This window comes from Eptatretus burgeri, chromosome 6, assembly GCF_056783735.1.
Source record: "Eptatretus burgeri isolate ZD-2024b chromosome 6, Ebu_testis_v1, whole genome shotgun sequence".
Taxonomy (NCBI): domain Eukaryota; kingdom Metazoa; phylum Chordata; class Myxini; order Myxiniformes; family Myxinidae; genus Eptatretus; species Eptatretus burgeri.
The window spans coordinates 107,089,890-107,115,532 of NC_140966.1; the positions used below are offsets into that span (position 1 = coordinate 107,089,890).

Below are 25,643 nucleotides of genomic sequence, written 5' to 3' on the forward strand. Positions count from 1 at the left end.
CCAGTGGGCCAATTCGGCGTCATGTTCACAAACCACTATGATTCACTCGGTGACTCGGGAGTCATAAATGCCCAGTGCCCATGGGAATAAACTGCTCACCCAAAGGGAGTAAATTATCGTAATCCCACGATGGAAATGAGTGAAAAATCCATTGAAGAGAGGGCTACGACGCAGCACATGGTACGAAGCTCCTTGAGTTCAACAGAGGAAATGCATCGCTGAAGATAGGGCTGTGAATGCAGTTTAACTTCAGTGAACTCGCGTGAACTTTTGTTTAACTCCAGTGAAACTCAAGTCTGTGAGCTATTTCCATGACAGGGTCAATAGCGAGTTGCTAAGCATGAAAAGCTTTGCCACGCTCCTGTTTAAGCCTTTCTGAATGCCAGTCCCCTTCGGGGGAGGTCCAAGAGCCCGATTGTAGCATGGGGCAAAATGATTGGTAAGAAAAAGATTTTTTTTAAACCATGCAAACAATACTGCCATTGGTTGGACAAGTAAGTTGAACAAAATTCATGATGTTAAAGTATTCACAAATTGGCACGGATGAAAACTACATGACAGAATAATTATTCACTTCACAGCTCAAAGCAAATGCTAGAGAAGGCAATCCAAATCCAATCTGAGAGAACTACTCACTGTGTTTAGGAAACAATTACCAGTTAATAACATCTTTAAATTGCAGCCGGAATGATAAATATGAACATGTCACATGACAGAATGTCAGTTTATTTATTAGAGAGAATCCACTCCGGTCATGATGAAACCCAGGATTCCAGAAACACATCCCTGGATCGATTCCTTTCCCCAGGGATAGGCTGATAATCCTGCCAAAAAAGACTTCTAAAGCCATGTTGCCTGAATTATGCTGTGATTAGCAATGTCGGAGCTGACACTGCATTGGGCAGTGGGTGCTTCTGTTTTTCACAGACTGCAACCAAGAAATTTTGTTTATCACAGACTCCATCTGGGCCATTTTGTTTATCACAGACTCTAACCAAGCAATTTTGTTTATCACAGACTCCATCTGGGCCATTTTGTTTATCACAGACTCTAACCAAGCAATTTTGTTTATCACAGACTCTAACTGGACCATTTTGTTTATCACAGACTCTAACCAAGCCATTTTGTTTTTTACAGACTCCAACCAACCCATTTTGTTTTTTACAGACTCTAACCAAGCCATTGTGTTTTTCACAGACTCTAACTGAGCCATTTTGTTTTTTCACAGACTCTAACCAAGCCATTTTGTTTTTTTACAGACTCTAACCAAGCCATTTTGTTTTTTATAGACTCTAACCAAGCCATTTTGTTTTTTACAGACTCTAACCAAGCCATTTTGTTTTTCACAGACTCCAACTGGGCCATTTTGTTTTTTACAGACTCTAACCAAGCCATTTTGTTTTTTACAGACTCTAACCAAGCCATTTTGTTTTTTACAGACTCTAACCAAGCCATTTTGTTTTTTACAGACTCTAACCAAGCAATTTTGTTTTTCACAGACTCCAACTGGGCCATTTTGTTTTTTACAGACTCTAACCAAGCCATTTTGTTTTTTACAGACTCTAACCAAGCCATTTTGTTTTTTACAGACTCTAACCAAGCCATTTTGTGTTTTACAGACTCTAACCAAGCCATTTTGTTTTTCACAGACTCCAACTGGGCCATTTTGTTTTTTACAGACTCTAACCAAGCCATTTTGTTTTTTACAGACTCTAACCAAGCCATTTTGTTTTTTACAGACTCTAACCAAGCCATTGTGTTTTTCACAGACTCTAACTGAGCCATTTTGTTTTTTCACAGACTCTAACCAAGCCATTTTGTTTTTTTACAGACTCTAACCAAGCCATTTTGTTTTTTATAGACTCCAACCAAGCCATTTTGTTTTTTACAGACTCTAACCAAGCCATTTTGTTTTTCACAGACTCCAACTGGGCCATTTTGTTTTTTACAGACTCTAACCAAGCCATTTTGTTTTTTACAGACTCTAACCAAGCCATTTTGTTTTTCACAGACTCTAACCAAGCCATTTTGTTTTTTACAGACTCTAACCAAGCAATTTTGTTTTTCACAGACTCTAACCAAGCCATTTTGTTTTTTACAGACTCTAACCAAGCCATTTTGTTTTTTACAGACTCCAACCAAGCCATTTTGTGTTTTACAGACTCTAACCAAGCCATTTTGTTTTTTACAGACTCTAACCAAGCCATTTTGTTTTTTACAGACTCTAACCAAGCCATTTTGTTTTTTACAGACTCTAACCAAGCCATTTTGTTTTTCACAGACTCTAACCAAGCCATTTTGTTTTTCACAGACTCTAACCAAGCCATTTTGTTTTTCACAGACTCTAACCAAGCCATTTTGTTTTTTACAGACTCTAACCAAGCCATTTTGTTTTTCACAGACTCTAACCAAGCCATTTTGTTTTTCACAGACTCTAACCAAGCCATTTTGTTTTTTACAGACTCTAACCAAGCCATTTTGTTTTTTACAGACTCTAACCAAGCCATTTTGTTTTTTACAGACTCTAACCAAGCCATTTTGTTTTTTACAGACTCTAACCAAGCCATTTTGTTTTTTACAGACTCTAACCAAGCCATTTTGTTTTTTACAGACTCTAACCAAGCCATTTTGTTTTTCACAGACTCCAACTGGGCCATTTTGTTTTTTACAGACTCTAACCAAGCCATTTTGTTTTTTACAGACTCTAACCAAGCCATTTTGTTTTTCACAGACTCTAACCAAGCCATTTTGTTTTTTACAGACTCTAACCAAGCAATTTTGTTTTTCACAGACTCTAACCAAGCCATTTTGTTTTTTACAGACTCTAACCAAGCCATTTTGTTTTTTACAGACTCCAACCAAGCCATTTTGTGTTTTACAGACTCTAACCAAGCCATTTTGTTTTTTACAGACTCTAACCAAGCCATTTTGTTTTTTACAGACTCTAACCAAGCCATTTTGTTTTTTACAGACTCTAACCAAGCCATTTTGTTTTTCACAGACTCTAACCAAGCCATTTTGTTTTTCACAGACTCTAACCAAGCCATTTTGTTTTTCACAGACTCTAACCAAGCCATTTTGTTTTTTACAGACTCTAACCAAGCCATTTTGTTTTTCACAGACTCTAACCAAGCCATTTTGTTTTTCACAGACTCTAACCAAGCCATTTTGTTTTTTACAGACTCTAACCAAGCCATTTTGTTTTTTACAGACTCTAACCAAGCCATTTTGTTTTTTACAGACTCTAACCAAGCCATTTTGTTTTTTACAGACTCTAACCAAGCCATTTTGTTTTTTACAGACTCTAACCAAGCCATTTTGTTTTTTACAGACTCTAACCAACCCATTTTGTTTTTTACAGACTCTAACCAAGCCATTGTGTTTTTCACAGACTCTAACTGAGCCATTTTGTTTTTTCACAGACTCTAACCAAGCCATTTTGTTTTTTTACAGACTCCAACCAAGCCATTTTGTTTTTTATAGACTCCAACCAAGCCATTTTGTTTTTTACAGACTCCAACTGGGCCATTTTGTTTTTTACAGACTCTAACCAAGCCATTTTGTTTTTTACAGACTCTAACCAAGCCATTTTGTTTTTTACAGACTCTAACCAAGCCATTTTGTTTTTCACAGACTCTAACCAAGCCATTTTGTTTTTTATAGACTCTAACCAAGCCATTTTGTTTTTCACAGACTCCAACTGGGCCATTTTGTTTTTTACAGACTCTAACCAAGCCATTTTGTTTTTTACAGACTCTAACCAAGCCATTTTGTTTTTTACAGACTCTAACCAAGCCATTTTGGTTTTCACAGACTCTAACCAAGCCATTTTGTTTTTTACAGACTCTAACCAAGCCATTTTGTTTTTTACAGACTCTAACCAAGCCATTTTGTTTTTTACAGACTCTAACCAAGCCATTTTGTGTTTTACAGACTCTAACCAAGCCATTTTGTTTTTTACGGACTCGAACCAAGCCATTTTGTTTTTTACAGACTCTAACCAAGCCATTTTGTTTTTTACAGACTCTAACCAAGCCATTTTGTTTTTCACAGACTCTAACCAAGCCATTTTGTTTTTTACAGACTCTAACCAAGCCATTTTGTTTTTCACAGACTCTAACCAAGCCATTTTGTTTTTTACAGACTCTAACCAAGCAATTTTATTTTTTACAGACTCCAACCAAGCCATTTTGTTTTTTACAGACTCTAACCAAGCCATTTTGTTTTTTACAGACTCTAACCAACCCATTTTGTTTTTTACAGACTCTAACCAAGCCATTTTGTTTTTTACAGACTCTAACCAAGCAATTTTGTTTTTCACAGACTCCAACTGGGCCATTTTGTTTTTTACAGACTCTAACCAAGCCATTTTGTTTTTTTACAGACTCTAACCAAGCCATTTTGTTTTTTACAGACTCTAACCAAGCCATTTTGTTTTTCACAGACTCCAACTGGGCCATTTTGTTTTTTACAGACTCTAACCAAGCCATTTTGTTTTTTACAGACTCTAACCAACCCATTTTGTTTTTTACAGACTCTAACCAAGCCATTGTGTTTTTCACAGACTCTAACTGAGCCATTTTGTTTTTTTCACAGACTCTAACCAAGCCATTTTGTTTTTTTACAGACTCTAACCAAGCCATTTTGTTTTTTATAGACTCTAACCAAGCCATTTTGTTTTTTTACAGACTCTAACCAAGCCATTTTGTTTTTCACAGACTCCAACTGGGCCATTTTGTTTTTTACAGACTCTAACCAAGCCATTTTGTTTTTTACAGACTCTAACCAAGCCATTTTGCTTTTTACAGACTCTAACCAAGCCATTTTGTTTTTCACAGACTCTAACCAAGCCATTTTGTTTTTTACAGACTCTAACCAAGCCATTTTGTTTTTCACAGACTCCAACCAAGCCATTTTGTTTTTTACAGACTCTAACCAAGCCATTTTGTTTTTTACAGACTCTAACCAAGCCATTTGTGTTTTACAGACTCTAACCAAGCCATTTTGTTTTTTACAGACTCTAACCAAGCCATTTTGTTTTTCACAGACTCTAACCAAGCCATTTTGTTTTTTACAGACTCTAACCAAGCCATTTTGTTTTTTCACAGACTCTAACCAAGCCATTTTGTGTTTTACAGACTCTAACCAAGCCAATTTTGTTTTTTACAGACTCTAACCAAGCCATTTTGTTTTTCACAGACTCCAACTGGGCCATTTTATTTTTTACAGACTCTAACCAAGCCATTTTGTTTTTCACAGACTCCAACTGGGCCATTTTGTTTTTTACAGACTCTAACCAAGCCATTTTGTTTTTTACAGACTCTAACCAAGCCATTTTGTTTTTTACAGACTCGAACCAAGCCATTTTGTGTTTTACAGACTCTAACCAAGCCATTTTGTTTTTTACAGACTCTAACCAAGCCATTTTGTTTTTTACAGACTCTAACCAAGCAATTTTGTTTTTCACAGACTCCAACTGGGCCATTTTGTTTTTTACAGACTCTAACCAAGCCATTTTGTTTTTTACAGACTCTAACCAAGCCATTTTGTTTTTTACAGACTCTAACCAAGCCATTTTGTGTTTTACAGACTCTAACCAAGCCATTTTGTTTTTCACAGACTCCATCTGGGCCATTTTGTTTATCACAGACTCTAACTGGACCATTTTGTTTATCACAGACTCTAACCAAGCCATTTTGTTTTTTACAGACTCTAACCAAGCCATTTTGTTTTTTACAGACTCTAACCAAGCCATTTTCTTTTTTACAGACTCTAACCAAGCCATTTTGTTTTTTACAGACGCTAACCAAGCCATTTTGTTTTTTGCAGACTCTAACCAAGCCATTTTGTTTTTTACAGACTCTAACCAAGCCATTTTGTTTTTTACAGACTCTAACCAAGCCATTTTGTTTTTCACAGACTCCAACTGGGCCATTTTGTTTTTTACAGACTCTAACCAAGCCATTTTGTTTTTTACAGACTCTAACCAAGCCATTTTGTCTTTTACAGACTCGAACCAAGCCATTTTGTGTTTTACAGACTCTAACCAAGCCATTTTCTTTTTTACAGACTCTAACCAAGCCATTTTGTTTTTTGCAGACTCTAACCAAGCCATTTTGTTTTTTACAGACTCTAACCAAGCCATTTTGTTTTTCACAGACTCTAACCAAGCCATTTTGTTTTTTTACAGACTCTAACCACGCCATTTTGTTTTTTACAGACTCTAACCAAGCCATTTTGTTTTTCACAGACTCCAACTGGGCCATTTTGTTTTTTACAGACTCTAACCAAGCAATTTTGTTTTTTACAGACTCCAACCAAGCCATTTTGTTTTTTACAGACTCCAACCAAGCCATTTTGTTTTTTACAGACTCTAACCAACCCATTTTGTTTTTTACAGACTCTAACCAACCCATTTTGTTTTTTACAGACTCTAACCAAGCCATTTTGTTTTTTACAGACTCTAACCAAGCCATTTTGTTTTTTACAGACTCTAACCAAGCAATTTTGTTTTTTACAGACTCTAACCAAGCCATTTTGTTTTTTACAGACTCTAACCACGCCATTTTGTTTTTCACAGACTCCAACTGGGCCATTTTGTTTTTTACAGATTCTAACCAAGCCATTTTGTTTTTCACAGACTCCAACTGGGCCATTTTGTTTTTTACAGATTCTAACCAAGCCATTTTGTTTTTCACAGACTCCAACTGGGCCATTTTGTTTTTTACAGATTCTAACCAAGCCATTTTGTTTTTTACTGTAATGTACTGAATGGGAGATGCTTAGCAGGCAGACACGAGCGGAGGAACAGTTGAGCCGGGCTGTGTTGCACAAGCGCGAGCGCGGGCGTACTCTGCCCGCGGCTCTCCTTTATTCCGTACGCACACGCACAAGCCGTGTTCGACTACTGCATTCCTACAACGCCTCAGGCGGCGCGCACACCTTATATCCCTTGCAGATACGATGACCACTCCGACCACTCCCACACCACCATGCCCTTCCCCGTAGGCCCGCAGACTCCACCACACTCCTCCCCCCTAAAACTATGATTATTAAATGATCACCATTATTAGAAGCATAAACAACACGAAGGACTTCGGTATAATAATCATGAAAATAAAATGAAAACAGCCAAGTATAACAGCACACCACATCATATAATGCGTGAAAAACGGGTTAATGGAGCTGCCCCGACCAGATTCCGAAGACACAGCACCTCCCAAAGTCTGGCCGTGTTACCGATATGAAGCAGCAAGGCGAAAAAAAAACACAGCAGCCCTACCCAGCGGAAACGCCCCCAGGCGGCTCATGCTGACATGGCCCTCGCCGAGGTCGTGGCGATCCTTCGAGCCAACCTCCCCCGGCACCATCAAACGCCTCCGGCCCACTCCCCCCAGGCAGACCCGACATAGATAAACATTCCGAGGCCGGAAGCCCGCTGTCTGGAAGCCGTGGCGCCAGCGGCAGCCTTGATCGACCTTGGCCGGGGGCGCTGAACAGCGCCGCTGGCTGTACGCACTTAATGCTCCAAAACAACTCACGCACCACAATCAGTTGAGACGCTAACGCCCGTCTAACCGGCCTTGAGCAAACACAGAGAGCTGCGCTCGCAACCAGAGGTGGGGGTAACGCCGACCAGTGCACCAGTCTTGGTTCCGAGTCGATCTCCGAGACCCACACGGCAGCTAGACGGTCGCAATTCCATTTAAACCACACTTCAATCATAGGCTCGTTATAAATCACTACGAACATCACTTGAAGCATTGCAAATTCATTTTTCCGTACAGCGCGGTCTTTTGATAAACTCCCAGCACATGACAAAGCAACTACCTGCGGCCCGGGACAATGGAAGGCCAACCCAACCTTTTTATTTGCCACCACTGCTCCCACCTCACATTGATCATCATACCAACCCCGTTGACTGATCCCCGCCAAATCCACTTTCACACGAGAACTGCTGGCATTTATTTCAACAACGTTAAACTGCATCACTAGAGCAAGGAAAAACACATATGCCATGAACAACAACCCACAACCCACATCACGAGTCCGTTTCTTGGTTGTCGACTCGATGTTGTGACTCGCGACTTCCTTTAACGCCACGGGCTCACCGCCACCTGTTGAAGCTGCCTGAACAACACCGCACCTCGCATCATGCACGCCGCCGACGCGCGAGAGCCCATCGCGAGAGCTGGCACGGCTCCTGCCACTCCCGAACCGCACACTGCCGTTGCAGGCAGCAACGAACGGCCGCTCCCGTTGCATCGACGCGGCTCCCGCCGCCAGAACCTCGCCCTCGGTACTCGACGAAGGCATCGAAGAGAGCACCGGCACACCTGAAGGTACGAACCGGAGATCCAGCCCGAGGTGCGCCAGCCAGTCCCGACCCAAAAGGACGGACCCCTCCCCTCGCCCCACGAACACCGAGAGTAGGGCGCTTCGCCCCCGGTAAAGCACCGAGACGTCGGGCGCTGCAAGCGGCGCAACCGCTTCGCCGGTGTACGTGCGCGATGCGCGGGCAGCACGAGTGGACTCAATTCAACACCCGATCCGTGCCTCGATCACTTCAACCTCCCCTGCCACTGATCTTGTCATCTCCGGATCAATTGGAAGCAGGTTTTGACCCGGGACGGAAGGATCGCTTCACACACCGCCATCTATGACTGTAACGATGGGCGATGACCCTCGGCCCACACACCGTAGCCGACCTCGAGTGCTCAGACCGCCGTCCGAGTGATTGCATTGCAACGCTCGCCCACGACCCGCGCCGCAGACCGTGCGTGTGGCCGCACGTGCCTGGCCCATCGCGATGACCCCCAGACCATCTGCTGTGCCCCAACCATCGAGACCTCGGACATTCTCCAGAGCTTGCGCGACGTCCCACGCCGCGTTCGAGCTGAAACGCGTGTCCTCGTTCTTTAGCCGTGGCTTTGCAGAAATCATTCCCCCGATCCGTCGTGCCTCAACAAAACGAACAGTGAGCGCGGCCGTTGCCCACTCGACGTGGCCGAAGTCGATTCCGACGAAGGCGGGCACGCGTACGTTTGCCGTGCACCGACCCTCTGCCATGCTCGTGCTGGCGAGACCCTTGGCTCCGTAGCCTGGAAGCGCACGGGTCATTTGCCGCCCTGCACCCGCCAATCCGAAGATCCTCGTCAGCCAACTGTAATGTACTGAATGGGAGATGCTTAGCAGGCAGACACGAGCGGAGGAACAGTCGAGCTGGGCTGTGTTGCACAAGCGCGAGCGCGGGCGTACTCTGCCCGCGGCTCTCCTTTATTCCGTACGCACACGCACAAGCCGCGTTCGACTACTGCATTCCTACAACGCCTCAGGCGGCGCGCACACCTTATATCCCTTGCAGATACGATGACCACTCTGACCACTCCCACACCACCATGCCCTTCCCCGTAGGCCCGCAGACTCCACCACATTTACAGACTCTAACCAAGCCATTTTGTTTTTCACAGACTCCAACTGGGCCATTTTGTTTTTTACAGACTCTAACTGGGCCATTTTGTTTTTTACAGACTCTAACCAAGCCATTTTGTTTTTCACAGACTCCAACTGGGCCATTTTGTTTTTTACAGACTCTAACCATGCCATTTTGTTTTTTACAGACTCCAACTGGGCCATTTTGTTTTTCACAGACTCTAACCAAGCCATTTTGTTTTTTAGACTCTAACCAAGCCATTTTGTTTTTTACAGACTCCAACTGGGCCATTTTGTTTTTCACAGACTCTAACCAAGCCATTTTGTTTTTTAGACTCTAACCAAGCCATTTTGTTTTTTTACAGACTCCAACTGGGCCATTTTGTTTTTTTACAGAATCCAACTGAGCCATTTTGTTTTTCACAGACTCTAACCAAGCCATTTTGTTTTTTAGACTCTAACCAAGCCATTTTGTTTTTTTACAGACTCCAACTGGGCCATTTTGTTTTTTTACAGAATCCAACCGAGCCATTTTTCCCATTTAATATTGATATTTATTACCCCTGCTGCAGCTGAAAGTTACTAACTGGCAAGGGGTACCTAAACAGGGTTAATATGCGGCAGGCGTCCCCTGTTGGTCAGAACCCCTGCGACAAGGGTTGTTGAAGCACAGTGGTTCACAGTGATCATTCCAGTGAAGCGGTGTGTGTGGTGTGTGTGTGTGTGTGTGTGTGTGTGTGTGTGTGTGTGTGTGTGTGTGTGTGTGTGTGTGTGTGTGTGTGTGTGTGTGTGTACCTGGATGTTAGAGAACAGGACGAATCGATGACTTCCTGGCATGTAAAATGACTGCAGATGTTAATTTTTTTGCGTCTTCTCACCCGAATGCGATCGCACCATTTGTTTTTTATCACGCCATTGACGGGCACTTTACGCAGTGCACCATGGGCTATTTCCGGGGACATAATAATGACATATTAACTCGAATAATAACCTGAAATCATTAATATTCACAACACTAATAAATGAATAAATATTATTGATTCGTTATAAACTATGAATTTCGCTGGTCAAAGAAGATTGCTACCAAAGGGGGCAAAAATATTTGATGTATCACCAGTGGGCAAATTATACATTAATTATATATTACTAGTACGAGCCCGAAGAGGCGTGCCCGTAGGTGAGTGCCAGTATGTGCAGCCTCTCTCTCTCTCTCTCTCTCTCTCTCTCTCTCTCTCTCTCTCTCTCTCTCTCTCTCTCTCTCTCTCTCTCTCTCTCTCTCTCTCTCTCTCTCTCTCTCTCTCTCTTTCCTCGAAAAGGCACATCCGCGGGTCCCCAGCAATATTCCTGGCAAGTTTCAATCGTGCAAAAGAAATAATAATTATAAATAAATAAATATTAATTGTGACGTAATTCGTGATGTCATAACACCGTGTCCTGTCATTGGTCGACAGATAAATGGCCGTAACTTGGGAACCGCTCGTCCGATTGATATGAAACCTTGAAAAGGCACATCCGCGGGGCCCCGGCAATATTCGTGGTAAGTTTCAATCCGATCGGACCGGTGATCGTCCCGTTATTAATAATTTGGGAAAAAATTGGCATGATAAGGTGAGAAGATGTAAGGAACGACACCTTCAGCTGCCATATATACACCTTTTCAACACTGAAAAAGCAATAAAATGGCCATAACTTGGAAACCGCTCGTCCGATCGATATCAAACCTCGAAAAGGCACATCTGCGGGTCCCCGGCAATATTCCTGGCAAGTTTCAATGAGATCGGGCCGGCGGTCGTTGAGAAACGGCGGTCGCAGACAGACAGACAGACAGACAGACACACAGAGATTGCTGGAATTATAGATAGACTAGTACGGACCCGTAGGGTCGGGCCCATAGGTGCATGCCCGTAGGTGAGTGCCAGTATGTTGGTGCAGCCTCTCTCTCTCTCTCTCTCTCTCTCTCTCTCTCTCTCTCTCTCTCTCTCTCTCTCTCTCTCTCTCTCTCTCTCTCTCTCTCTCTCTCTCTCTCTCTCTCTCTCTCTCTCTCTCTCTCTCTCTCTCTCTCTCTCTCACCTCGAAAAGGCACATCCGCGGGTCCCCAGCAATATTCCTGGCAAGTTTCAATCGTGCAAAAGAAATAATAATTATAAATAAATAAATATTAATTGTGACGTCATTCGTGATGTCATAACACCGTGTCCTGTCATTGGTCGACAGATAAATGGCCGTAACTTGGGAACCGCTCGTCCGATTGATATCAAACCTTGAAAAGGCACATCCACGGGGCCCCGGCAATATTCGTGGTAAGTTTCAATCCGATCGGACCGGTGATTGTCCCGTTATTAATAATTTGGGAAAAAATTGGCATGATAAGGTGAGAAGATGTAAGGAACGACACCTTCAGCTGCCATATATACACCTTTTCAACACTGAAAAAGCAATAAAATGGCCATAACTTGGGAACCGCTCATCCGATTGACATCAAACCTCGAAAAGGCACATCTGCGGGTCCCCGGCAATATTCCTGGCAAGTTTCAATCAGATCGGACCAGCGGTCGTCGAGAAACGGCGGTCGCAGACAGACAGACAGACAGACACACACACACACACACACACACACACACACACACACACACACACACACACACACACTGCTGGAATTATAGATATATGACCAATTAAATATATATATATTTTTTCTACACGTATATATGTTCATGTATTTATACATCTATATATATATATATATATATATATATATATATATATATATATATATATATATATATATATATATATATATATATATATATATATATATTTTTTTTTTTTTTTTAACACGTATATATGTTCATGTATTTATATATATATATATATATATATATATATATATATATATATATATATATATATATATATATATATATATATATATATATATATATATATATATATATATATATATGTCAAACTCGAGGATTATATTTTGCGATCCCCTCCTGCAAATCTAACAATGAAGTGTTTTGTCTTTCTCAGTTTCGAAGATATTGTACAGACAGCTCTTCACAATGCTTTGGAGCAACTTTTAATCAGCAAAAGGTAAACATGAATTTGATTTTTCCAACAGGGTAGAGGATAACTTTAAGTGCCCCATGCTGGATTATGCAGGTGCTTCCAGACTAAGTTTGTACTCCTGCATTGTTCTTTTGACTTCACTGCTCTTGTGTCCTCAATTAACCCTTTGAACCCTGAGCTCCTTGGACTTTCGGCTCCCCCACCATGGGCTCATTTGAGAAAAATCCGGCCACTCAGGTATATGGAGATTTCAATAGCTGCCAGTAAACTGGCCACCAGGGTTCATAGGGTTAATATAAATGTATATTGAAATTGAAATTTCAAATAGCCAAAGGAATGAATATTTATATTTTTGCATTTACTGTCGCTGTTGTAATGCACAGAAAGCATCAGAATGAAAACTTTACTTTTAACACTGTTAATGTTGTTATCGAAGCAGTTCTTCATCAGATTCAGAGTCTGAAGATAAAGAGGAGGATGAAGATGAAGAGGAGGATGAAGATGAAGAGGAGGATGAAGATGAAGAGGAGGATGAAGATGAATCGGAGGATGAAGATGAATCGGAGGATGAAGATGAAGAGGAGGATGAAGATGAATCGGAGGATGAAGATGAATCGGAGGATGAAGATGAAGAGGAGGATGAAGAAGAGTTAAGTGTACAGAATGCGTGTTCAGGGAAAGGTGTAACATGGTGTTGGCAAGAAAACGACGGTCGGTGGATGGAGTACGACACTGAGGTGGGTCATGGTTGAGCGAGGTGGGTTCTGGTTGAGTGAGGTGGGTCATGGTTGAGTGAGGTGGGTCATGGTTGAGCGAGATGGGTCATGGTTGAGTGAGGTGGGTTCTGGTTGAGCGACGTGGGTTCTGGTTGAGCGAGGTGGGTTCTGGTTGAGCGAGGTGGGTCATGGTTGAGTGAGGTGGGTCATGGTTGAGTGAGGTGGGTCATGGTTGAGTGAGGTGGGTCATGGATGAGCGAGGTGGGTCATGGATGAGCGAGGTGGGTCATGGTTGAGTGAAGTTGGTTCTGGTTGAGCGAGGTGGGTCATGGTTGAGTGAGGTGGGTCATGGTTGAGTGAGGTGGGTTCTGGTTGAGCGAGGTGGGTTCTGGTTGAGCGAGGTGGGTTCTGGTTGAGTGAGGTGGGTCATGGTTGAGTGAGGTGGGTCATGGTTGAGTGAGGTGGGTCATGGTTGAGTGAGGTGGGTCATGGATGAGCGAGGTGGGTCATGGATGAGTGAGGTGGGTCATGGAAGAGCGAGGTGGGTCATGGATGAGCGAGGTGGGTCATGGTTGAGTGAGGTGGGTCATGGATGAGCGAGGTGGGTCATGGATGAGCGAGGTGGGTCATGGTTGAGTGAGGTGGGTCATGGTTGAGCGAGGTGGGTCATGGTTTAGTGAGGGGTCATTGAGCATCAAAGAATAAATGTCTCATGTTTTTTGTGAATGGCACAATGAACAAATTGATGATACACTCATTATTAGGCAATGGCCAAATCAACAGGGTGAGTGGGATTTGAATCTGCCATTCCAGAAACAAGACCGAGGAGCTCAGATGGGAATGCCAAACAGACCAACATTGAAGTTTGACAGAATTGTTTTGCATTCAACTTTCATAATTATTTATTTAAAAAATAACATTCCCTCCCTTCCACAGATTTCCTATTGTCTTTGTTCCCCACCATTTTAGGCTTCTCTCTCCCACCCCTCTTGTCTCCTTCCTTGTTATATATTTCTCTGCATTTGCTCTTACACGAGCCTCGACTTGATAGACAAAAAAAAACAAAAAAATTCTTTGCAGAGTTCAAACATTGGTTCAGAAGACATTGAGCAGGATTTCCAGCTTGGTGTGAAGAACAAGGTTTTCCACGCAGGAAGTAACCTGTACAAGTTGGATTTCTCATGTAGGTACTTGTGAAATACTCACCATCTAATCATATACACACTCACTACCTATTAAATACTCACCATCTAATCATATACACACTCACTACCTATTAAATACTCACCATCTAATCATATACACACTCACTACATATTAAATACTCACCATCTAATCATATACACACTCGCTACCTATTAAATACACACCATCTAATCATATACACACTACCTATCAAATACTCACCATCTAACCATATACAGTACACACTCACTACCTATCAAATATGATCATCATCTTATGATGGTCTATATATATATATATATATATATATATATATATATATATATATATATATATATATATATATATATATATATATATATATATATATATATGATTATGATGATCTATATATGTACATCTAACCATATACAGTACACAGTACCTATCAAATATTCACCATAGAACCATATACACACTCAGTACCTATCAAATATTCACTATCTAACCAAATATACACTCAATACCTATCAAATACTCACCATCTAACCATATACACATTACCTATCAAATACTCACCATCTAACCAAATACACACTCACTACCTATCAAATACTCACCATCTCACCATATACACAACATGCTCATGACCAATCAAATGCTCACCATCTAACCATATACAGTACACACTACCTATCAAATACTCACCATCTAACCAAATACCCACTATTTAACCATTTACAGTTCACACTCGCTACCTATCAAATATTCACCTTCTATCAAATACTCACCCTATAATCATGTATTCACCATCTACCTATCAAATACTCACCTTCTAACAATATATTCACTCACGACCTATCAAATACTCACCTTCTAACAATATATTCACTCACTACCTATCAAATACTCACCCTATAACCATGTATTCACCATCTACCTATCAAATACTCACCATCTAAACATATATATATATATATATATATATATATATATATATATATATATATATATATATATATATATATATATACATATATACCACAAGAGGAAAACCAGAGATGTCAGCATCAGTCAATTTTGAAGAAACTGAAAAACAAAGTTTCAAGACTTTGGTGGACTGTTTAATAACTGTCATATAGATTTCTGTTCCAGTAAAAGGAAGAGTGATCATTGGCCGATCAAATTAAGCATGTAGCATTTGCCAAGCTTCTGTGTTATTTAATTTAAGAGCAAAGAACGAATCAATGTTGCAAACTGACATCACTGGTTATTCCCTTGTTTAATAATTGCCATGCAATTTTAACCCAGGATGTGCAGCAAATTCATGCTTGTTGGTTATTAGCATACATTACATGACTTTGGTGATCACAGATTATTTTTTTCAACATTAAACGGTCATTTTTTTTGTTTGTTTGATTGGTGTTCAACGCCATACTCAAGGGTATTTCGCTTATATGACGACGGATTCTCCATTTCTTACTCCGTACTACTTAATATGATGGAAAACCGGAAGGAAACCAAGGATAAACCACCCCCGCGATAGCCGAAGTCACCTCATGTGACTCCCTCATATACCTAAGCAGGTTGATTGGGCGGTGGGTACATCGAATGAGGATGGGTACTCAGACGCGCTAACCATTAAGCCACGGCGTGGGTCCCATAAAAGTCACAATAAAGGTTTGACCAGGCTTGAACCATGATATGCACCAACTACGAGCCCATGATATAACCAAATAGGCCATTGTAGTGCTCAGAGTTTATGCTGTGAAAGTTTTACAACCTTTCATTTTTTAGTTTCTCAACTCTGAATATTATGGTGGAACAGTTAACATGAATGAAAGGGAGATAACCAGGAGTAAAGTGCTGACAACTCTGGGTTTCTACTTGTTCAGCTTTGACAACACTTGTTTTTGCATTACACGGCTAAACTTTATACCATATAAATTATGTGACACCCCTGTTTATTTGTTAAAGTAATATTGTGAGAGGAAACCTTGTGTTGCCAACTATTGGCAGGTGCAATAACCCTGAAATTTATAAAAAGTGACATCTCTGGTTTTCCCCTTGTGGTCTTCATATATATATATATATATATATATATATATATATATATATATATATATATATATATATATATATATATATATATATATATATATAAAATCTATTAACAACTCATGATCTCACGATATATACACACAGAACCGATCACTTACTCACCATTGAACAAATACCAACATCCATACTCACCATGTGACAAATACTCACCATCGAACCATATGTACACTCACTATATCTATGAAATACTCACCAGCACACATACTCACCATCTCATCTTATTTCCAATCACTATCTATTAACTACTCACAATCTAACGATATATACAAACAGTACCTATCAAATATTCACCATCTGACAAATACCAAAATATATACTTACCATTTGACAATTACCAACATATATACTCACCATCTGACAAATACTCACCATATATATGAAATATTCACCAGCATACATACTCATCATCTAACCATATATACACCCAGTCACCCACTACCGAGCAAATACTTATAAACGATTAACATACATACTCACCATCTAACAAATACCAATGTATAAACTCACCGTTTTAGAAAATTCACCAATTTTTTTCTCTTACACATCACATTGTCGAATTCACAAATATTAATAAGTACCCACTATCTAACAAAACCCATGAATCCACATACTCATAATCCAACTAAACATCATTATCATCACACAAACAGTCTAACCATCACGCGTTGTTTTTAAACAGCAATGATACAAACTAATCTGGCAACCAAAAACACGAGAAGAATAAGAAGAACCGGAGGTGATTCTTCATCAAGCATCAGGTATTTAATGAATTGTTTTGCATTTTGAGTTTCCCTTCGAATCAGAGTGATGAGTAACAAAACTAAACATCGTATTATTTATCATATGAGTACTATCTGGAACCCTTGAGTGAAAAGGGAACTGAGATTGAACGAACCCACCTATACAGGTGCAGATAATCACCTTTATTTTGGACCCAGGTGGGCTTCAATAAACGCCTATCCTAAAATGTATTGTTTGTAGTTATTTAAGAGATTTGGCAAACAGTAAAGCGACATAATATTGTTGAATCCGATAACAGCATTTCCTGTAAAAGACTGAAATACACTTTTATGAAGGTTATCAATGTCAGTTGTAACATGTATAGCATGTCTACCTGGGGAGTAAAAGTTACAGATTTTCAGGATACACAATAGTTGGAGTTGCATAATTGACATGGAACGGTCCTTGCGTGCTCTTTTGGTCTATTTTGACATATTGAAAACATTTTCTAATAAAGAAGATCCTGACTCGTTGAAGAATGAGGAAAGAGGGTGTAAAAACAACAAAGTGGTAGCAAGGACACAGTTAGACACAAGCAAGAGAATGAATGATGGGAAATGATGAGAGAAAAATAGATAAGGGGGAGGCAAGGAAGACAGTGACCTGCAAGTAAGAGGGCTGGGTTAGGTAGGGTTAATAAGGGTGGAAAACATTGTGCATAAAGATGGGGATAACGGGAGATGGTGGTGAAACACCTGCTTGAAGTGCTGGAGGAAAGAGTGAAACAGAACAGCCTTTGGAAGATGGTTCTAGAGACGGAAGAAATGAGGAATAAAAGGGTTGAACTGTGCAGTCAGCCTGGATTGTGGAAATTCACCCAGCAGTGAGTGGGGGCATGTATGTCCTGGAAGAATATGTATGTCTTGACACGGGACTATCCCGTAATATACAGGACACCTGGTCAGCCTGCGATGGTGGGACAAATAATTTGTTGGTGGTGTCCAAGTGTACCTGGGCGGTGTCTGTGCCATGTTTGTGCTGGAGTAATATAACTGATTTTTTTAATTAATACAAAATCCCTTATAAACTGCCAATTCAAAGGAAAAACAAAACTTGCCAGTCTGTAGTGAACATGCTACCAGCGTTTCCATCTTCACCAACACCTTCATTGCCTCCATCTTCGTCTGAATCACTTGCCCAAGGCTCAAAACGATACGGCTCCACAATTCCCTTGAAAGCGTTTCCATCACCAATTTTGTCTCCAATCGCTTCTTCGAAATACCACTGATCGCTTTGTTTAAAAACCCACTCAGGTTAAACAAACTGAGAACCTTCTGAGTTGCTGAGGATGGTGGAACCAGTATAGGAATCCGAACTCGGAATACACTGTTTCTCGATGTAAGCTGAGCTTTTGGATCGAGGTGGGTTCCAGGTGTGACGTCACTGGCGAAAATCGAAAATAGACACTCCAGGGCATTTTTCGGCACTTTGTGATCGGCAAAAAAATATTCAATTTTAGACCGTAATTAATAATTTTCAATGGTTTTCAGAATAAAAAAATTTCCGTTTGGGTTCCCCTTTAACAATATGGTGGTATTCGTCTGCAACCAATGGATTTCCCAGGAGGCATTGCATGGTTTAACAATATGGTGGTACTTGCAACCAATGAATTGCCCGTGAGACCTTGCATGTTTTTAAAATATGGCAGTGGTTGTATGCAACCAATCAACTTCCATTTGAGTTTGCATGTTTTACCAATTTGGAGGTGTTCCCCTGCCAATAATAATGAATTAGGGTTTGAAACCTGACATAGTTAAAAACTAGAAAGCTAGGTAATGGTCCAATCCAAAAGAGGCAGCCACAATGAACCCAGTGAGGCCACAGGAATGAGTGAAGAAAGCAACAACTTGGAGGAGTAGGGGGCACAATCTGGTGCAAACCCGCAATCCTGCTCCCGCTCCTTTTAATTCGCTGGTTATATCCTTAGTTTCGGTTAAAAGTAAATATCAGAAGCAAAGTCAGACATCAAATGGAGAAAGAAGGGACAAATAATATAAATATTTGCATTTGCTGCTATTACTCACAAGGAAACAGGTCGTGAAAACTAGAAAGGATTCGGAATGAACACTCTACTTTAATACCTCTTGTTATCAAAGCAGCTCTTCATCAGGAGATTATTTGGAGTCTACGGAAGTTGATGAAGAGGAGAAAGAGGTGTTAAGTGTGCAGAATGTGCCTTCGGGGAGAGGTGTGACATGGTCCTGGCAAGAAAACGATGGTCGGTGGATCGAGTATGACATCAAGGTGGGTCATGTTTGAGCACACAAAAATGTGTATCGTGTTTGCTGTGAACGAGAGAATGAATGTAAAACAAATGAGCTCCAAAGATTACTATCTCATGGATAGATGACTGGATCACACATGTGCACTCCATGGAGAGTCAGCTGACCCACAATTTCCAGTTGTGGATGGATGAGCCATAAAGCTAATGGCTCATCATCCGGTTCACTTGGAGAGCCTACAGATGTACAGGACCTCACCCTTCCAAGATGCCCAAAGGATTATTTTTTTCTCCTTTTTTTTTTCAAGGCAGCAAACCTGCCTTTTTTATTGTACCAAAAGTAAAACGATTGAGCAGTTATGATGTCTCCATCATCAGCTATATAAGCAGAAGTGGAGTCCTTTTTTCAAATAAAGGGGTTTTAAGCTTCCAGACCTGGTGTTAGCTTTGCAGTTAGGGTGGTGGCTTGGGATGTTAGGGTCCTGAATTCAAGCCCCGTTGTCCGCTGAATTAACACCAGGGGGTTGATTCAGCCTGTCATCCTTCCGAGGTCGGCGAAATGAGTACCAGTGTTGCAGCCAAAAAAACCGCACACAAAGGGAAGGGGTATCATTGGATTGATTAAATCTGGAATTGGTGTGGTGCAGGCATGATGGGCCGAATGGCCTCCTCTTGTGCCTTAATTCCTTGTAAGTTGCCAAAGGGTTAGTTGGTTAGTACATTGAAAATATTTGAAGAATACGTGATAATAAATAAAATATTGTTGTGGTCACATTGTAATTATCACATATGGCAGCAAGAACCTGGCTGATTACCTCAGTCACCACCAAGTTCTGACGGCTGATGAGAAACCATCCCATGAGTCGAGAGTGGCACATGAGTACGTTAACTTTCTACTCCACCACATGGTGCCAGTAACTGACGCTTCATGAAATTAAGACTGCAATTTGAGCACTCTACAAGCAGTGATGAATGCAGTGCATCTAAACTGGTGGCACCCACCTCAAGACCACTCAGTCGATGGCTCATCGTTTCAGATACTGAAGGCTGTATCACATGAACTGTCCATCAGTGATGAGCACAACATTCTGCTATGCAGTACCAAAGTCACTCCAGCAGCGAGTCATCGGTAGTGCCCTTAAAGGTCACTAAGGCATCAGCAAAACGAAGAGACTAATCCCACACATTAACCGTGTAGTTGAAACTATGGTCAAATCCTATATTGCCTGCATTGCCACAACTGCAGAACAATTCAGAACCCCTCCAGATGACTGAACTGCCTGCTCATCCTTGTTCTAAATTGAGCATTGACTTTTCAGGACCCTTTCCATCGGGAGAATACATCCTTGTGGTCAACGACTCTTACTCCCAGTGTTTTGAGGTCGACATTCTGACCTCTACCAGTGTGAAGGCAGTGATCCCAAGACTTGACACGATCTTTGCCCACTATGGTGTTCCCAATATCGTAAAGACAGACAATGGTCCCCCATACAACAGTGCTAAGTTTGCACAATTTGCTGCATACCTCAGTTTCAAGCACCGACCCATCATAGGTCTTGAACGGGTCAGATCCCTATTGCCACAATCCAACGGAGGCGTCGAACGATGTATGTGTATGCTCAAAAAGATCATCCAGGCTGCACAAATTGAAAGGAAGATGTGGAAACAAGAACTTTTCAAGTTCCTATGAAACTAAAGAGGCACACCACACTGCAGCACAGGCATCAGCCCTGCTGAAGCTCTTTTTGGCAGGAAGATGGGAAACAGGCTCCCTGAAGTTTGCAGTGAGAGAGAGGAACCTCACCATTGGACGACACAATCCGAAGAAGACACTTCAACCAACAACCTCGAGTCAGAAGGACACCCCAGAGAACCCGAAAAAAGCCCCGATATCTGAACTACTAAGTCACCAAATAGATTTCATGTTCAGTCTAACAAACTGAAAAGAGAAGTCATGAACATTGCCAGAAGGAAGTTCTCGAAGAAAATAATTGCTTTCTTTTCTTCCTTCTCACACTTTTGGGTTTTTTCAGATGACTCATGTTTTTTTTATCTTTTGACATACTTCTGTTTCGTAGTCTCGTCAGACAATATTATCACGAGTCAGTTTTGTTTGCATTTTACTGAATCACAGTGTGACAAAGTGTTAAATGACAAGATGTAAAAACTCTGAAATACCGTCCAGAGTAGAATTAATAAGGATTGATAATAATACAGTGTGGGTTATTCTTTTCAATCATCTCCCAATGAATGTGAAGTTAAATACTAAGGTGGGGAGGGTTGTAGTGTTCTGTGAAACTGAATATAGAAGCTAGTCAATCAGCTTTGAGCAGGGTTTCGATGAATGAGAGAGGGTGTTCTTGGTGACGTGGCTGGAGACATGGCCGTGACCTGAGCTAATGAATACAGGAGAGGCTGACAAGTTAAATTATATACAATATTTAATTATTTTTATTCTATTAAAAATTATAAATATATAATTTAATAAATTTGTTAACAACTTTTAAAAAAAATATTTTTTTTTTAAATTAAACTCCAGCCAAGTGAATGGAATTTGTGTTAACCATCCGCCATCAAAGATGGACGGAGGTTACTGTTTTCACCCCTATTTGTTTGTTTGTTTGTGAACAGTATTACGGAAAAACTCCTGGACGGATTTTGACGAAACTTGGTGGGGGGGGGTAGGTCTGGTCCAAGGATCATGCCATTAGATTTCGGACTTGGTCCAAAGTCCAATATGGCCGCTATGGCGGCCATTTTGAAAAATATATTTGAATTTTTGTTTTTGCATTTCTACATGGTTTAAGTGATTTCCAACCAAAAAAAATATTTGTGAAAGAAAAAAAAAATTTGCAACTTTTTTTTCAAAAAAATTTCGATTTTATTTGAAAAATATTTGAAATTTTTTTTGCATTTCTACATGTTTTAAGTGATTTCCAACCCCCCCAAAAAAACTATTTTGTTGGAGAAAAAAAAAATTTGCAACTTTTTTTTCAAAAAAATTTCGATTTTTTTTTTTTGGGCATTTCTATATGCGCGTCGATCAAGTTTAGTTTATTCAATCGTGGTTCAGTAGAGTCTGATCCGTTTTGACCTAAAATGAATAGGATATCAGGTTCACTTAAGTGACCCAGCAGTATTGGCGGCGGAGGTTTTGCACTCTACCGAGTGCTCCCCCTCCACTATTGTTTTGTTTTTTTTACAAAATTTTTATAAAAAGTGACATTAGTTTGTGGATTTCCCTGTGAAATGAATAAAGTGATTGCCGTTCATTGAAAGAGCCTGCCAAGATTTCTTTGAGCATGCCGAGCTGTGTTCATACAAACTGTTATTGTTAGTAAAAATCGCACCACGACAAATCACTGCAGAACACAAATCGCTTTTTAGCACTTTCAAAACACTTCCATTTGGCAGTACTTGGACAAAACATTATGGAATTTTACGCCAAAACGTCCAATCAAATTTGCTGCTCGTAGACCCGACCCATATCCTTGTTTCTAAAGACAGTGCAGGGTAATGTGTTCTTTGTACTCTCTAGTTACTTATGCACTGAGGTTGGGGTGGTGGTGGAGACTTTGGATAGAGCATCGGGGTATTCATGACGACTCGTGAACTTCTACGTGCTGAAGAACCTATCTGAGACAGGATCCCATTCCAGGTCAGTGCATGGACATTTCCACTAAGCAGGCATGGAAATCAAATCCACACTATTTTGAGGGCAATATAACAAGGCTTTACCGCCCACCTAACCATTAGGTTAGGTTAAGTTAGGTATGGAAGCATGCATCGGAGCAGCGCGTCACTGCATCCACTTTCCATTGGTACTCCAGGGACCTTCGTCTGGCCAGCTCCCAGGCAGATGCCTGGCCCATCCCCATCTCCTTGAGATGCAGACCAATCTGCTACATTCACGAGGTGGGTGGTGGACCCATTGGCCTCCTCCACTCACAAGGCTCCCTTGCTGAAAGGATCTGGTGAGCAGGATCAGCATCACAAAAACTAGCCACATGTCCATACAGCCACATCTGACGCTCACGGATCTCATCTGATCCTATGTCAGAGTTTTGATCTGATCCTAACCAAACCTAATGGTTCAGATAACAAATCTCATCTGAGTCTGTCTCGGCAACTGCTCGTTGGACACAAAGTCTGACCAACGATTGCCAAGGATTCTCCGAAAAGACCTGGTACCGAAGGACTTATGTCTTTGTCTCAGATCTTTTGTCAGAGTACAAGTCTCACATCTGTAGAGAAAGACTGGAAGCACCAAGGACCTGAAGACTTGGACTTACGTCCTCCTGTACAGGTACCGGCAGCACCACACCCCATGATCCAGTGAATCGATGACTCCCCAGGTCCGACCCAGACATCTATTGACCTCTGGCTCACAACATGCAGAGACATGAACATCACTGCCAAGGGAAGTGAATCTCTCCGTGACCTCAACATCCTCACCACAAACAGGATGTTGAGACCACTGCGTGACCACATTAGGCTCAGTGACTGATAAATATACAGATAGAATTAAAATTGAGAAAAAATAATCATTGCAGGTGATGGATGATATCGGTGTGCAATGACTTTGTCGATGTTGTTTATATTGTTTCGTAAACGAATCGTTCCTTGAAAGGTCTGAATGACTGAGGCAGGTTCTGCTGTGGGTGCTGGAAAGTTTTTGAATGGAAGGTTGAGAGAGAGTTTGGAAAGTTCTGGAGATGCTGTTGCTGTTGATTTGATAATGGTGATTTTAGTTTGTGAACTTCCCTGTGAAATGAAACTGAATCTTTTCTTTCTATTGATCACTTCATCATTGGGGGTAATCACCTTAGTCGTACGCAGGATGAGGAGGGCTGGAAAATACCAAATGAGAATGTGAAGATAAGGGGAAAGGATATTTTGCTTGAGTTTTCAATAAGTTATGCTTTATTTGTTGAGTATTGTCGATCTTTGAGAGGGGTTTCTTAAAGGTCAGAAAATGGTCATTAATGTCTGTCTGTCTGCAGGGAACAGATGGAGGCATCACCTCGGAAGCGATTGAAAATGCCTTTCAAACAAAAGAGGAGAAAATTGTTTTCCATCATGGGAGATTCATGTACATCATCAAATTCGCTGGTATTGAATTTTTCTTCAATCGATCTTGTACTAATTAAAATAATGGAAAAATCAGACTGTTGACCGAGATTTGTGGTGTTCATGATAAATCAAGAGACGTTTCAAGGATAGAACGTTCCTCCATTGCAGGATACTCGACTGAAGGTGTCAATAATTCATCATTTATCCAGGGTTCCGGTGATAATTCGCCTCCTCTTTGCCAAAAGACGCCGTGGGATCTGTAACGTCCAACAATAACTATCGCTGGCAGACGGGTCCTGTTTAATGACTTTCCGACGTACAGCACACACATTGTTGTGTCAGGGTGACTGCTTGTGGTTGGGTCGACATTTGAACCCAGGTTAAGGCCCGGTCACACCTTGACGTTTTCGCCAACGTATGCCGATTTTTGAATTTTTTTCTAAAACGCTGGCACACGTTGAATACGTTATGGGTAAGTTTTGATAACATTGAGAACACGCTGAAAAACACTGCCATACGTCGTTGTACGCTGGCTTTAAACGTTGTACTTTTTGGTTGTGATCTGTGATCTGCGATCGTTGACAGACGTCAACACATGCTACTTGTAAGTTAATCATAAGTTGAGACACGCCGAGGTTGTTGAGTCATAAGTTGAGTAATGTTTAGCGTACCCGAAACTTATTTCTAACCTATGATTAACGTGTTGTTGGCACGTTACGCGATCGTTGCCACACATCAACAGACGTTACTTTTAAGTTACTCATAGGCTGAAAGACGTCGGTATAATGGATCGTCCTTGCGTCAGCGTCCACGGCCACGGCCAGGACACTTATTTGCAGCATTCTTCAACTTTTCTTCGGCATGACGAGGATGTTCACACTTCGATGTCTAGCTTGGCTATGATTCCAATTGTCCATCGGCAGCGTCTATTTAAAATAGTCGAGTTTGAGCGTTTTAACACGTTCAGAAGAAACGCTTCAAATTTCAAAACCCCAGCGTCAAAAAACAAAGGCGAGTGACAGCAATTTAAATCGTTCATTGTAAACAATGAAAATAGTTGAGTG

General features: G+C 41.1%; 1 protein-coding gene across 6 annotated transcripts in view; it reads left to right on the top strand.

The window, feature by feature from the left end:
• LOC147025548 (protein mono-ADP-ribosyltransferase PARP11-like) overlaps positions 1 to 25,643 on the top strand; it is a 90,003-nt gene that overhangs the window by 16,840 nt on the left and 47,520 nt on the right. For 4 of the 6 annotated variants that reach the window (XM_085886600.1, XM_085886604.1, XM_085886606.1 and 1 more), the window contains exons 3-8: positions 12,466 to 12,528; positions 12,941 to 13,241; positions 14,301 to 14,403; positions 17,185 to 17,263; positions 19,382 to 19,529; positions 24,510 to 24,618. In XM_085886600.1, the coding sequence (XP_085742726.1) occupies positions 12,466 to 12,528; positions 12,941 to 13,241; positions 14,301 to 14,403; positions 17,185 to 17,263; positions 19,382 to 19,529; positions 24,510 to 24,618 (803 nt within the window). The remainder of the gene's footprint in view (positions 1 to 12,465; positions 12,529 to 12,940; positions 13,242 to 14,300; positions 14,404 to 17,184; positions 17,264 to 19,381; positions 19,530 to 24,509; positions 24,619 to 25,643) is intronic. The other 2 variants (XM_085886603.1, XM_085886601.1) reach the window with 2 other exon arrangements.